The following is a 12,306-nucleotide window of genomic DNA, read 5'->3' on the forward strand; positions in this document are numbered from 1 at the left end:
CCGACCCATCTGTGTTAAGAACCACTGCCTCCACCTCCGGTTTTTCCCATTTAACCCATCCTTCCGCTTTATGTGTTACTATTACCCTGAGTCCTAACCTTTCCATCAGCACTTTAGTTCCCACGTCATCCTGGACTAATACCAGCGTTTTCCCCATGTATATCTTCATGCTATTTATGACCTTTTGGCTGACCTCATCAGCTGCCTTGAATCGGTTCTTCTTTAACCTCCAATTTTGTGCAGTCCAAATAGCTTGCACTGCTGCACATGTAAACACTCGAATCACTTCCGACACCATGTTATTCTTTCTACTTAATCTCATTAAGTAGTACCATTCATTATGAGATGCTTTTACTGCAACTGGTAATCCCATCGCCCTCTTGAACTCTTCCCAGACTAACTTCGAGTAAGAGCACTCGAAAAAAAGATGGGCTGAACTCTCCTCATGGTTTCCACACAAACAGCACTTTGTGGTTCTTATTACCTTTTTTCGCCACCAGTCGGTTCTGTGTTGGGAGGGCTCTGGAGAACAGTTGCCAAACTGTGAAAGAATGCTTTGGTACTGAGTACTTCCCCCATACTATCTTGAACCATTTGACTTTACTCCTCACATTTTTTAGGACTGAGTACGCTGAAGCTGTAGAGAATTCTCCTGAGCTGTTAGGCGTCCATGTGACCTGGTCCTCTGTGATGTAGGAGTTGATCTCCGTTTCCATAATCCATTTCTTTACCTCGCACTCCTGTAGGTCAGTGATTACCCTTGCCCAGCCACCATCAGCCATCACGTCCGCCACCTTTGCATCTTCTGGTATTGCATTTGCTAGTAATGCTCTAGCTTGACTATTAAGGAACAGTGGGCCTGAACACCATGGGTCATGCCAGAAGCTGGTACCATTTCCATTTGCAATACAGTATCTGGTGAACTTCCATGAAATCTCTCTATGTTTCATTATGCCCCTCCACACCCATGAACAGTCCCTCGGAGCTTTCATAGTCCAAAAGTGTTTCTGCTTGATATGATGTTGCCATGCCCATTTGACCCATAGACAGTCTGATTTCTGTGCAAGCTTACACACCAAGCCACAGTATGCAGCTTTATTCCACACTCTAGGGTCAACAAGGCCAATCCCTCCTTGTTCTTTATCTAGTCTGAGAGTCGCACTACTCGCATGATGCATCTTTTTTTCCATGATTAGGCCAGCCCATATAAACCTGTTGCATATCTTTGTCACCTTTTCTATCACAGTCTTCGAAAGCACAAATATATGAGCCCAATACGTTTGAAAAGAAGCTAGCACTGATTTCACCAATTGCACTCGTCCCGCTCTGTTGAGCTCCTTATTCTTCCAGTTGGATATTCTAGTCGATATATATATTCTCTATTAGTGGCAAACATTCTCTTACTCCAAGTCTCGTTGCGGTGAGGGGGAGACCTAGGTAGGTAACAGGTGGTGCGACCACTGAGATATTCAGAACTGCTGCCAACTCAAGCCCCTCTGCTTCATTCATGCTACCTGTGAGTAGTGAGGTCTTATCATTGCTGAAATGAAGCCCTGTTGCATCAGCGAAAATTTTTCAGTGTATCCCTTATGGCCTTCATAGATTCAATATTACCTTTACAGAATATTAGCACATCGTTCGCAAAATAGAGGTGTGATATTTCTAACTTCCTGCACTTTGAATGAGCACTGAGTCTGTTCATCTGCAAATCTTGGTGGAGAAGAGAACTCAAGATTTCCATAACAAGAACAAACAAATACGGAGATACTGGGTCACCCTGCCGCAAACCTCTTCTTCCTTCAAAATATCCTTCCGGCATCCCATTCACCATAATTGAATATGTAGGGGTAGTATAGCACATTTTAGCCCATTCTATGAACAAACAAGGAAACTTGAATCGGCCCAAGATAGCTTCGAGAGCTTGCCATGAGACAGAGTCGTACGCCTTTTTAATATCAAGTTTTATTGCACACCGCTTCTGACCCTGCTTTCTCGAATACCCCCTTAACAACTCATGAGCTAGCAGAAGATTGTCTTGAATTGACCTCCCCGGTATAAAGGCTGATTGGGAATTTGAGATAAGCCCCGATATGCACATCTTCATCCTGTTGGTTATCACTTTTGACACACATTTATACAAAATGTTACAACAAGCTATGGGTCGGAACGAGCCAACTGAGTCTGCGTTTTTCATCTTCGGTATGAGATTGAGAAAGGTGGAATTAATGCCTCCAAGAATTTTCATGTGCTTGAATATATACTGGATAGATCTGATAAACTCTGCTCCAATCACATCCGAGCTTTTTTTGAAGAAATAGGCATTAAAGCCGTCAGGGCCTGGTGATTTATTGTCCTCCATATCAAACAAAGCTTCCTTAATCTCTACTGCTGTAATAGGGCCAATAAGAGAGTTACTTGTGTCCTGATCGATCTCCTTTACTATGAGGGTATTAAGAAACCCAGGGTTACAGTAAGCTTCCGAGGGCACTCCCAATAGATCCGAATAGTACTGAAGAAAGGCATTTGCTACTTGGACCTTCCCCTCTCTTTTTGTTCCTTGTGCATCTCTTATAACCCCTACAAAGTTTCGGGTTTTTTTCTCCTTTAGCGCATTGAAAAAATATGCACTGCACCTATCCCCGAAGCATAACCAATCAATATCCATTTTATGAAAAATGTCCGCTTCCTCCATTTTTATCAGGCTACATAGCTTATCTCGCAGCTCGTACTCTTGAGCACTAAGGGCACAGTCCAACGGATACTGATGTAGCAAGTCTTGCACTAACTGGAGTTGCATTCTTGCTTCTTCGACCTTCCTTTGAATATCACTGCTCAAGGACCTCGCCCACCCTTTCAAAACTGCCTTTAAGCATTTCAGTTTTCTAGTCATCATGAATGGTGGGCTACCATGCTCTGGAATATCCCAACACTCCTTCAGCGATGCCTGGAAGTCCTTATGTAGCAGCCAAAAATTGCAAAACCTGAATGGGGGATGGTTTCTTTCTGGACTAAAGAACGACAGAACCAGCGGGCAGTGATCTGATAATCCCTGAGTTAAAACTTCCACTCTTGTGGCCAAGGTTTGAGCTGACCAGGTAGCATTGACTAAACATCTATCCAGTTTCGACCATTTTCTCATGCTTGCCCCTCCACTATTCCAAGTGTAATAACAACCCGACACATTGTGATCAAATAACCCTACTACATTCAAACAACTGGCAAACGGCTGAGTTTCTCTCGGATGTAAAGCTCTATCCCCTATTCTTTCTTGGGAGAATAACACATTGTTGAAATCTCCCATAACACACCACGGCCCATGGATGCCTACACTTAAGGCCTTTATCTCCTCCCACAAAATCTGCCTATCTTGCTGCTTATTACTCGCATACACGATAGTTAACAAAAAACTGAAACCATTCTACACACTTGTTGCCTTACAGTGCACAAATTGACTCCCTTCCACCTCCTTTTGAACATCCAAGATACTTGGGTCCCAACAGATCCAAATGCGACCATACTCATCACTTGTATAGTTATGCTCCAACATCCATTGCGGACACACTGTACTTTTAGTTTTCGCCATTTTCTCCATTCGAACCTTTGTTTCCAACAGTCCCATGCAACTAATTTTGTTCTCTTTTATAAACTTACTCAACTGCTTTGCTTTCATACAGTCGTTTACTCCCCTAACATTCCAACTACAAACTCTAATCATAAGGATTATCGGCCTTTTTCTTTCCACTCCCTTTGTTCTTCCCCCTTCCTCTTTTTCCCGACTCGGTGCGTGTTCTCGCTTCTACTCTTTGTTTTACGGGCTCTTGTTTGCACTGCAGTCCTCTCCACTTCTTCTATTTCTGGTCTAGTCGTTACCACCATGTCCCCAAACAACTCTGGCTCAGCATCAGATATATCATAATCTTCTAGGTCTGCCAGTTCCTCAAAACTATTTCTCTCTGCACAGAATAAGTTTGCTTCAGGGTGTAGGCCTCTCATTTGCTATATAGGCGTGTGTATCGCTCCTCGGCCCTGAGTCTCAGAAGAATGTTCTCCAAAATAGCTCTCCACGCATCCTGGGGACACTACATTAATATTGCTGAGTGATAAAATCTCATTCTGGGTCTGTTGGGCCTGCTGGCCATTGTCCTCCACGCTACACAGTCTCATCTCTCCACTCTCATCATTCCCATTCACCACCCTTTGTTCAGGATTTATGATAGCAACTGCTAGTGCCTCTGTTCCTTCACATTGATTACCCTGTACAGTTTCAGTTACATTACCCGTTTGGCTCATATTTCCTCCTCCTATGCTGTCTGATGTTGTTGTTTCAGCCCCATTTCGCTACACTGCCCTTTGTCGCCATACCCTAGTCCTTCTATTACACTGCTCTGCCGCATGTCCAAACTTGTTACAGTTTGTGCAAGACTTCGGCTTCCATGGGTACTCCAATGGTATCACAACCTCCCGGTTCCCAGCCTTAACTGTTATTGCTTCTTTATATTCACAGTTCACTAGGAACTCGATACAAAATCTCGCAAAGGATAATTGTTTCCTTTTCGCTGTTGCGTCGTCCATAAACATAGGCGTGCCTCCCACTAAGCTCGCAAGGTATGACAGCCCATCAAAAGTCCACATTTCTTTTGGTACATCCAGCAGCTTGACCCATAGAGGTATGGACGCTACATTGTTTTTGTAGTTATCTACCTCGACTGTCCATGGCTTAACTACAAACACTCGGCCCGCAATAAATATCGACCCTTCATCCAGCACCATTTTGCGATCTTCCGAGCTCGTAAAACTCATATAAAAGAGTTCCTTGTCTGTGGTGATATCAAAAGACCCTTTCAATTTCCACTTTTTCTCCAGAAATTCCTTTACAGTCAAAAAGGACATTCTTTTATCCAGAAAATACCCCACCAGATAATCGTCCCATTCCTTTATGCCTTGTTCCAGTAAATCTGCCGGGAACTGAGCCACTCCCTCAACAAAGATGGGAGCAAACTACTTAAAGGCCACATTGGACTCTACAAATCCTGCCCTACCAAACAAAGAGCTCCAAGAGTTGCTTCGAGAATCCGCATCCCTGTTTGGGTTGCTAGAGGAAGCCATAATCTAGTTCCAAACCAGATAAAAACCAATCTGCATAAACCAATAAACCCCAGCTACTCCTTTGAATCTCTGCGAACTCTATCTATACGTAGATGAGGATTTTACCAACAGAGAAGAGGAGGAAACACCTTTCACCGGCCACTAGCAACCACACTCTGTTGACAGAGGGGGATTTTACTATAAGTGGAAAGAAACAGAGAGAACAAAAAGATAAATCCTACGAGGGGTTTTGTTTTGTCTACTTTAGGCAAATAAAGCTGGGCACCCGATCACAACATCAATCTATGTTATGTTGTTACCGATCGCCCTAAAAACGGTCCCCATTAGTTAAAAAAAAGGTTTTTAACTGATGCCTAAAACAATATTAATCATCACATACGCACGGTAATAGTTCCTCTATATACAATAATATATAAACGTGTATACGCAAGTATGCACATCTCAAAAAGAATACACGTGTATACGCAAGTATACACAACTCAAGAAAGAATACACGTGTATACGCAAGTATACACATCTCAAAAAGAATACACGTGTATACGCAAGTATACACATCTCAAAAAGAATACACGTATATTTTATTTTATGTTTTTTCTTTCTATTTATAATTAATCACATCTAACAAATTACTCTCTTATACTTCAAAATACTATTCATCCATTAAAGTGTACGAGTGAGGCGAGATAGTTCCTCCAACACAGAGGCAATTAGTTCCTTACTTAGTACGTCACAAAGTCATCAGTTAAAGCAGCTCATTCAATATAGATAAAATATCTTCTTGTTTCTTAAATAATAACATAACACTCAAATACAAAGTTCACAGACAGGTTGTCATACTTAATCAATACTCCATGTGAAAATGAACACCAACAATAAAACAATATTATAGCAGTACACATCATTTTGATCAAATCCATTAATAATTAACATATAATAAATGTAACTACTCCTCATATGATAAGGAAACAAAAACATCATTTCATCTCCACTCCACAAGTAACTAATATAAATATACACAATACATATACAATCAAATCAAGAAAAATATTGACTCTCTTTATTTCTATATCTCTTTCATTTTCTTTGTAAAAATAAAACAACTAGCGAAAATAGTTTTGAAAATAAAACTTCTTAAACACTACCCATAAACCACGATCCGAGAATCACCTAGACTCACCTAAGTCTAAGCTAACCAAATGCTCTGATACCAAACTGTCACAATATTTGTTCCCGACTCCTCGATCTTCGAGGTGTGACGCACTCTCAGCTCCCAAAAACCCATAAACAGTTTAAATATGGGGATAATTAAAAACCAATAAAAATTTTAAACTTAAACAAAAGCCATCTTCATTACAAAAATTTACAAATAAGATTAGGTTACAACTCTCCTTTCAATAACTCTTTATTTAAATACAACTGAAAATATAAAACAACATTTGTCTCAACTAAAAATCTATTACACCTTAAGGAAAAACAAAACATATCCTGAATGCGACGCTAATGCAAACCACAAGCAGCAACCAACCTTCTTCAACATGAAACCTGTCAAGACTTATCAACTGTGTTCATTTAATGAACACACCCGATAAGCAAACATGAAAATCGGGTCAGCATTATAAAAATGCTGGTGTGAGTAGCCCAAAAATAAAACATATACTTATACATATATATACACAATCCATAAGGCAGTTAGTTCCTCCACCGAGGTGCCTTAACTCCCAACAACTAATACGACATTCTTAACTACAATAAGTAAGGCAGGTAGTTCCTCCACTGAGGCGCCTTAACTTCCCACTAACCACACAACAAACCATACACATATTAAAAAGGCATTTAGTTCCTTCATGAGCCGCCTTAGGTTCTAACTAAATTAATAACCAGCCAAGCATATTCTATACTTACCGCATTTTATGCTCAATTACAGAGTGGGTCGTCTCTGCCCAAGTAATTAGTTTGAACCACACTTCTGCAAAACCATATACAATCATTTATCTAAAGATACATCATTAACCAACACATTACCATAATTATATTAATTAAGGCTTTCTTTGCGTGTCCCTAAAATCACGTCGTATCTATGTCTTACCTAGTTTCCCTGGCCACCACAATCGCTTCCCAACGCCGAACATGTACATCCACATGCCTCCCCTCACATAATGAACCACTCCGTGCGTAACTACCCTGAGTGGGATGCCACACACCAGGTAACCCTCACACGAAAGCCATTATGCAAGTACTGCCACTATTCGGCATAAAATATCGCGCGTCTCGTTATAATATTGCGAACGAAATAATCAAGCCACTATTCGGCTACGATTGCCCAACACATGGGTCAATCAACATCTTATATATACACCCTATACAGGGGCCAATCATATCACATACACCCACACAGGGAAAATCCTCTGAGTTGTGGTAGCTAGGTTCTATGATTTTCATTACATAATTTATTCAAGTGTCATACATCTATGACTCATAATAATTCCACTATATCACGTGCAGGTCAAATACCTTATTGCATAAAGTCACAATAATTAGAAATATCTCAATTATATCTCATAACCACTTTCATTCTTTCACGTGCCAATATATTATTGCACTACGCCACACTCCCGTGGGAAATATCCACAAATACTCTACTACCTCATAGTAGCATCTCACAGATAAAATAATGGATCGTTTATACATTTATTTCTCCAAAACTATTACATTTAATATATATATCCCAACATATTATATAATGTCACAATATCAACGTCAAATCTTAATTAGATAATGACAACCAAATTTATACAAGCTTCCACAGCATTTTAGCATTTGATTTGTCCATACAATTTACAACATAAAATGTAGCACAATTAAACAGTCCACAGTCCACAATCAAACCCCAAAAATCTAAAGTCCATGATTCTAAGTCTGTATGTAGTTTAATACTCATAAAAACATATATATCAAATTCTTATTATCAGAATTCCCCTCTAGTTACGTGCCAATATTTATATGTTTTACACACTACTTACGTCAAATCTTAATTAGATAATGACCAACCAAGTTATAAAACAATGACAATATTTTATTACTATATTTGTCCATATTCTTAAATATGTGAAAAACTAAAAAAAAACAACATTCCACAGTCAACGGTCAAAGGTCAAAGTCAACAGCCAAATTACAAAGTCAACGGTCAATGGTCAAAGTCAAACTGTCGTTTCCATGTTCAACAGGTTCAGGATCCTAGCCATGCTTCCTGGCTAAAGTCAAAGGTGCATGACTCATGGGCTCATGACTAAGGTAATGGCTAAGGTCATGGTTCGGACCCACTAGCCAAGCCCAAACCCAACCTTAGAACCCGGCCCCAAAAGCCTAAATGTTGAAAGACCCATTTAAATCTCTATTAAGTCCTATAGACTGGCCCCAAGCAATATTAGAAATTCGCCCAAAAACTTACTCTGAACTGGCCCAAAACACAAATGAAACTGGCCTATAGAACTAAATCTAGAACTGGCCTAACAACTAATCTGGAACTGGCCCAACACAAAACAAATAGAAAAAAAATGGCCCAACCCACTAACTAATATCAAAACCGGACCCAAACAAAATAACTAAGGCCCAAAAACTGAAACCGGCCCAAATAGCTAATTGGTTCTGCCCAAGGCCCAACCACAGCTATAGTCGTCTTCTCCATCAGCTATCCTCCTCCACCGCCACCAAATTTTGGCCACCACAACCTCACCTCCTCCTCACATCGGTTTGACTCCCCATCATAAACTAACCAACTTTAACAAAGGTAATAACCTCAAATGCTTAAATTCACAAACTTCCCCAAAACTACATCTGGAAATTCATCGACCTCCATTAATGGCTTCCACAAGCTCCACTCGACAGCCCTCGCGCACCCTCACTATCTACCCATCACCCACAATCCATTCAAACACAACCAAACCCAACAACAAAGTTTGAATACAAGTGGGTGATTTAATGTCGGCCGCCATTAACAAACACCCAAGCTTCAACAACACCTCTATTGACGCTGTTCAAAGCTATCAACAACCCCGACATCACCCAAACATCAACCCAACAACCTTCCCACACCACCAACAGTTTACCCAACACTTCATAACAAAAGGAGTTTAAAAACCACAACCAAACAAAACGTTAAAAACTATGCCGCACGATTTCTGCGGGGCTGACGCCATTTACGCCTGTTCAAAACTTGAACAGAGCTTCAATAGTTCTATAAAATCTACAAGCAATACTATCGGTGGGGCTTTAGCCGCCATGAACAGCGCATAAGCTCCCCCCAAATCACGACCACCAAACAGAAATCAACTCACACACAACACAGTATCACAGTTCGACAGTTCAAATACAATTTCTTATATTTAACGAAGTTTAATAATACAACAGGTACGACGTCGAGTAAACCAAGATAATAAGCAGTATCAATAGGCAGAAATCTTAGACAGTATACACCGATACACGAAAACTATAAATTCGGTGAAATAGCAAAAATAGCTACTCACCTTTATTAAAAGCTTGACGAATTTCTCCTAGTCTGAATCGTCGTGCTGCAACGCTCTCGCAATCCAGCTTCTATCTCTGCCTCCATTTTTATTATTTTATTCTCTCCCAACCCTATTCTCTAGAATAATGTGATTATATACTTGGGTTTGAAACCCAAGCCCAATACAAACTCGGGCCCAGAAATCAGGCCCACGTATCCCAAATCCAATCCAGTGACTTTTAAATAAATAATTAAATTAATTAATTAATAAATAATTACATATTTTAAATACCGACGTTAAATAGTGGGTCCACGTGCAGTCTAGTGGCGATTCGGTCTTTTGGCAATTTTACAACTTTCCACCTATGCGTAGAGTTCATCTCCCTGATTGTCTGAGCAGCTCACTTGTCGCATTCATTGTCCTGGTTCAATAGGTAGGAGCTTTGGAAGTTTGATGCTTCTGTGCGGATTTGTTGGGCTTTACATGGCTGATTTGGAAGAATTCATATATACATCGTTCTCCGTGCTTTAACGCAGGTTTAACCAATATTTTCATGTTTACTGCAAATACCTACAAAAGTACGGAAATATATTTATTTCATGATTATTAAACACATAATTAACCAAATTTATATGTCTCAATGGGGTTTCATATTACAGTTTTGGGTGCTTATCACACTACCCCCAAACAGCACTTTGCTTGTCCTCAAGTAAAGAAGAGACATTAAAACAGATAAGTGGCCAAAAATGTGTAGTCCTAACTAATTCTCGTTTCGCAGAGTGCGGTTGCATTGACCATATGTAACAAGGCCTTACACCACTAGGAATTCCCTAGTGGACGAGTTATAGCCTCATGAGAGTTTTCCAGAGAAGATACTCACAAACTTTATTTATACTACAATCGACTTCGACAAAAAACTTCGTTTCCTAAATTAATCTCAAATATCCATACATCTCCTTAGCAGGGAACGAGGATTGATTTCTTTGAAACTCAAGTTAATATGCATCCAATAATTAAAACATCTACATATGATAATGCATACAGTGAACTTTGCATTGAAATGTACTAGGAGGGTCGTTTCTGGATCCTTTGGAGAGCGTACCTAAATGGGTTCTCACAGGTATGTGTCGAAACACAATTCCACTCAAAATTTTACCACTCAGGTTTTGTTAACTCCAATGTACAATGGGCACACGTTTCCTCACATCTCAATGACAGTCAGAGGAGCCGATGTCGATCAATCACATCTACTACTTATTATCATACCACCTTACTCCTAATTGAGCTAAAGGTCTTTATTAGGTATTGTAGGGCTTAGGTGATGGTGTACAAGAAAATGGAAATGGATAATCAAAATTTACGAGTATGAGAGAATAGGGTCTTTATGATATTTATATTAGAGAATTCCTTGTTTTCTTTCCTTCTTCTAACTGAGTTTTCCAACCTTGTTCTTAAGCCTCTAGATACTAATGTTTTTTTTTTTTTTTTGCTTAAGAACATGATTCTATTTTTCTTTCCTGAAGCAAGTAACTGACTTTTATTTGGGAGAAGTCTTTCTCTTTATTTTTCCACATTTCATCCTATTTCTCATACTCATCACTTAGGTAGGTTCTTTTATTTGGTTTAATAGATGGGTAAGGAATTTTTGGTGAAAGTGAAAGGTTTGATGAAAGGTTCAGTGGAGTGACTAGTGGTAAAATTTGTAACAGGTAAGAATTTTTAGCTATGTCGATCCAAAGAAGGCCTAAATTATCGCCTAGGGTTTAGGTGGTGATCAAGTAAGTAGACGCGTGATTTTCTCTAATCGGAAAAACTACTCCTCTTTGTCATCACACACAAATCACTCATGTCAAGGCTTTTGGTTAGATTCTCACAGGATTTATAGTTTAAGTAACTAACCGTTGGTTCCAAAAACTTACTGCTATGTACAATCAATGATACTCAGTGCATGAATGTTCATGAAAAGAAGTATAAACTATTTCATACGTATTATCTTAAGTTTCTTAAAATAAATCCTAATTCGGATACTAATGTGAGATTTCTAGACAATTTTCATCATTGAAAAGGAAACCAGACTTTGTCACTAAGTACAATTATTAACAAGAAAATAATAACTATATACAGTTTACAATATGCCTAATTTTTGCTACAGGTTTAAAAACACCACCAAACTGAATGATGCTTAGTCCTCGAACTATCAATAAATAAAGAGATAAATTACCTGAGAACTGCGAGCAAAATTAGGGCTAGATTGCTAAAACAGAAAGGTTGGAGAACATAATATATTATATAGAAAGGAACAATAAAATGTTCAATAGCACATGAAATATAGCACACGGAATAATGAAAGACAATAGCACACGAAATATAATTTTTAGCTAGATATATGTACAATGGCAAGCTCAAATTTACCATCCAGCAGGATGTGTAGGTCTGGCGTCCTCAATAAGGAAATGCATTTCCTTAGCATCGCGCCAAAAGATAATAGTCTGCCAAATTTCTGCCCATTCTTTGTCTTCGGATTTCCTCAAATGTTTTTTTATATTTTCATCCGTCCGGTAACAACGAACATGCCTCAAGTACCGAGCGGGACACTTCCATTGCCTAAACCTTAATGAACGAATGATTTTGTTTGTTGGGCACATAGAATCTACCTTGACCCAGTCATGAAAAGTAGCTGCAAACTGTGGGAAAT

General features: G+C 39.4%; 1 protein-coding gene across 1 annotated transcript; it reads right to left on the bottom strand.

The window, feature by feature from the left end:
* Positions 1-443: 443 nt before the first annotated feature.
* Positions 444-2,890, bottom strand: LOC147510293 (uncharacterized). The gene is made up of 3 exons (XM_086598075.1): positions 1,615-2,890; positions 1,405-1,553; positions 444-1,247 (listed from the first exon to the last, which is right to left on the bottom strand). The coding sequence occupies exons 1-3, from the start codon at positions 2,888-2,890 to the stop codon at positions 444-446; spliced, it is 2,229 nt and encodes a 742-aa protein (XP_086454201.1).
* Positions 2,891-12,306: the final 9,416 nt, after the last annotated feature.

Source organism: Coptis chinensis, chromosome 3 (genome assembly GCF_015680905.1).
Source record: "Coptis chinensis isolate HL-2020 chromosome 3, ASM1568090v1, whole genome shotgun sequence".
NCBI lineage: Eukaryota > Viridiplantae > Streptophyta > Magnoliopsida > Ranunculales > Ranunculaceae > Coptis > Coptis chinensis.

What these genes read in the sequence shown, in the direction of transcription:
- LOC147510293 (XM_086598075.1), bottom strand. Translation starts at nt 2,890, where the DNA reads ATGACTAGAAAACTGAAATGCTTAAAGGCAGTTTTGAAAGGGTGGGCG. An exon ending in TGTGCTAATATTCTGTAAAG is followed by an intron (nt 1,554 to 1,614) that starts GTAATATTGAAT and finishes CTGATGCAACAG; the next exon opens with GGCTTCATTTCAGCAATGAT. An exon ending in TCACCGCAACGAGACTTGGA is followed by an intron (nt 1,248 to 1,404) that starts GTAAGAGAATGT and finishes GTGCTTTCGAAG; the next exon opens with ACTGTGATAGAAAAGGTGAC.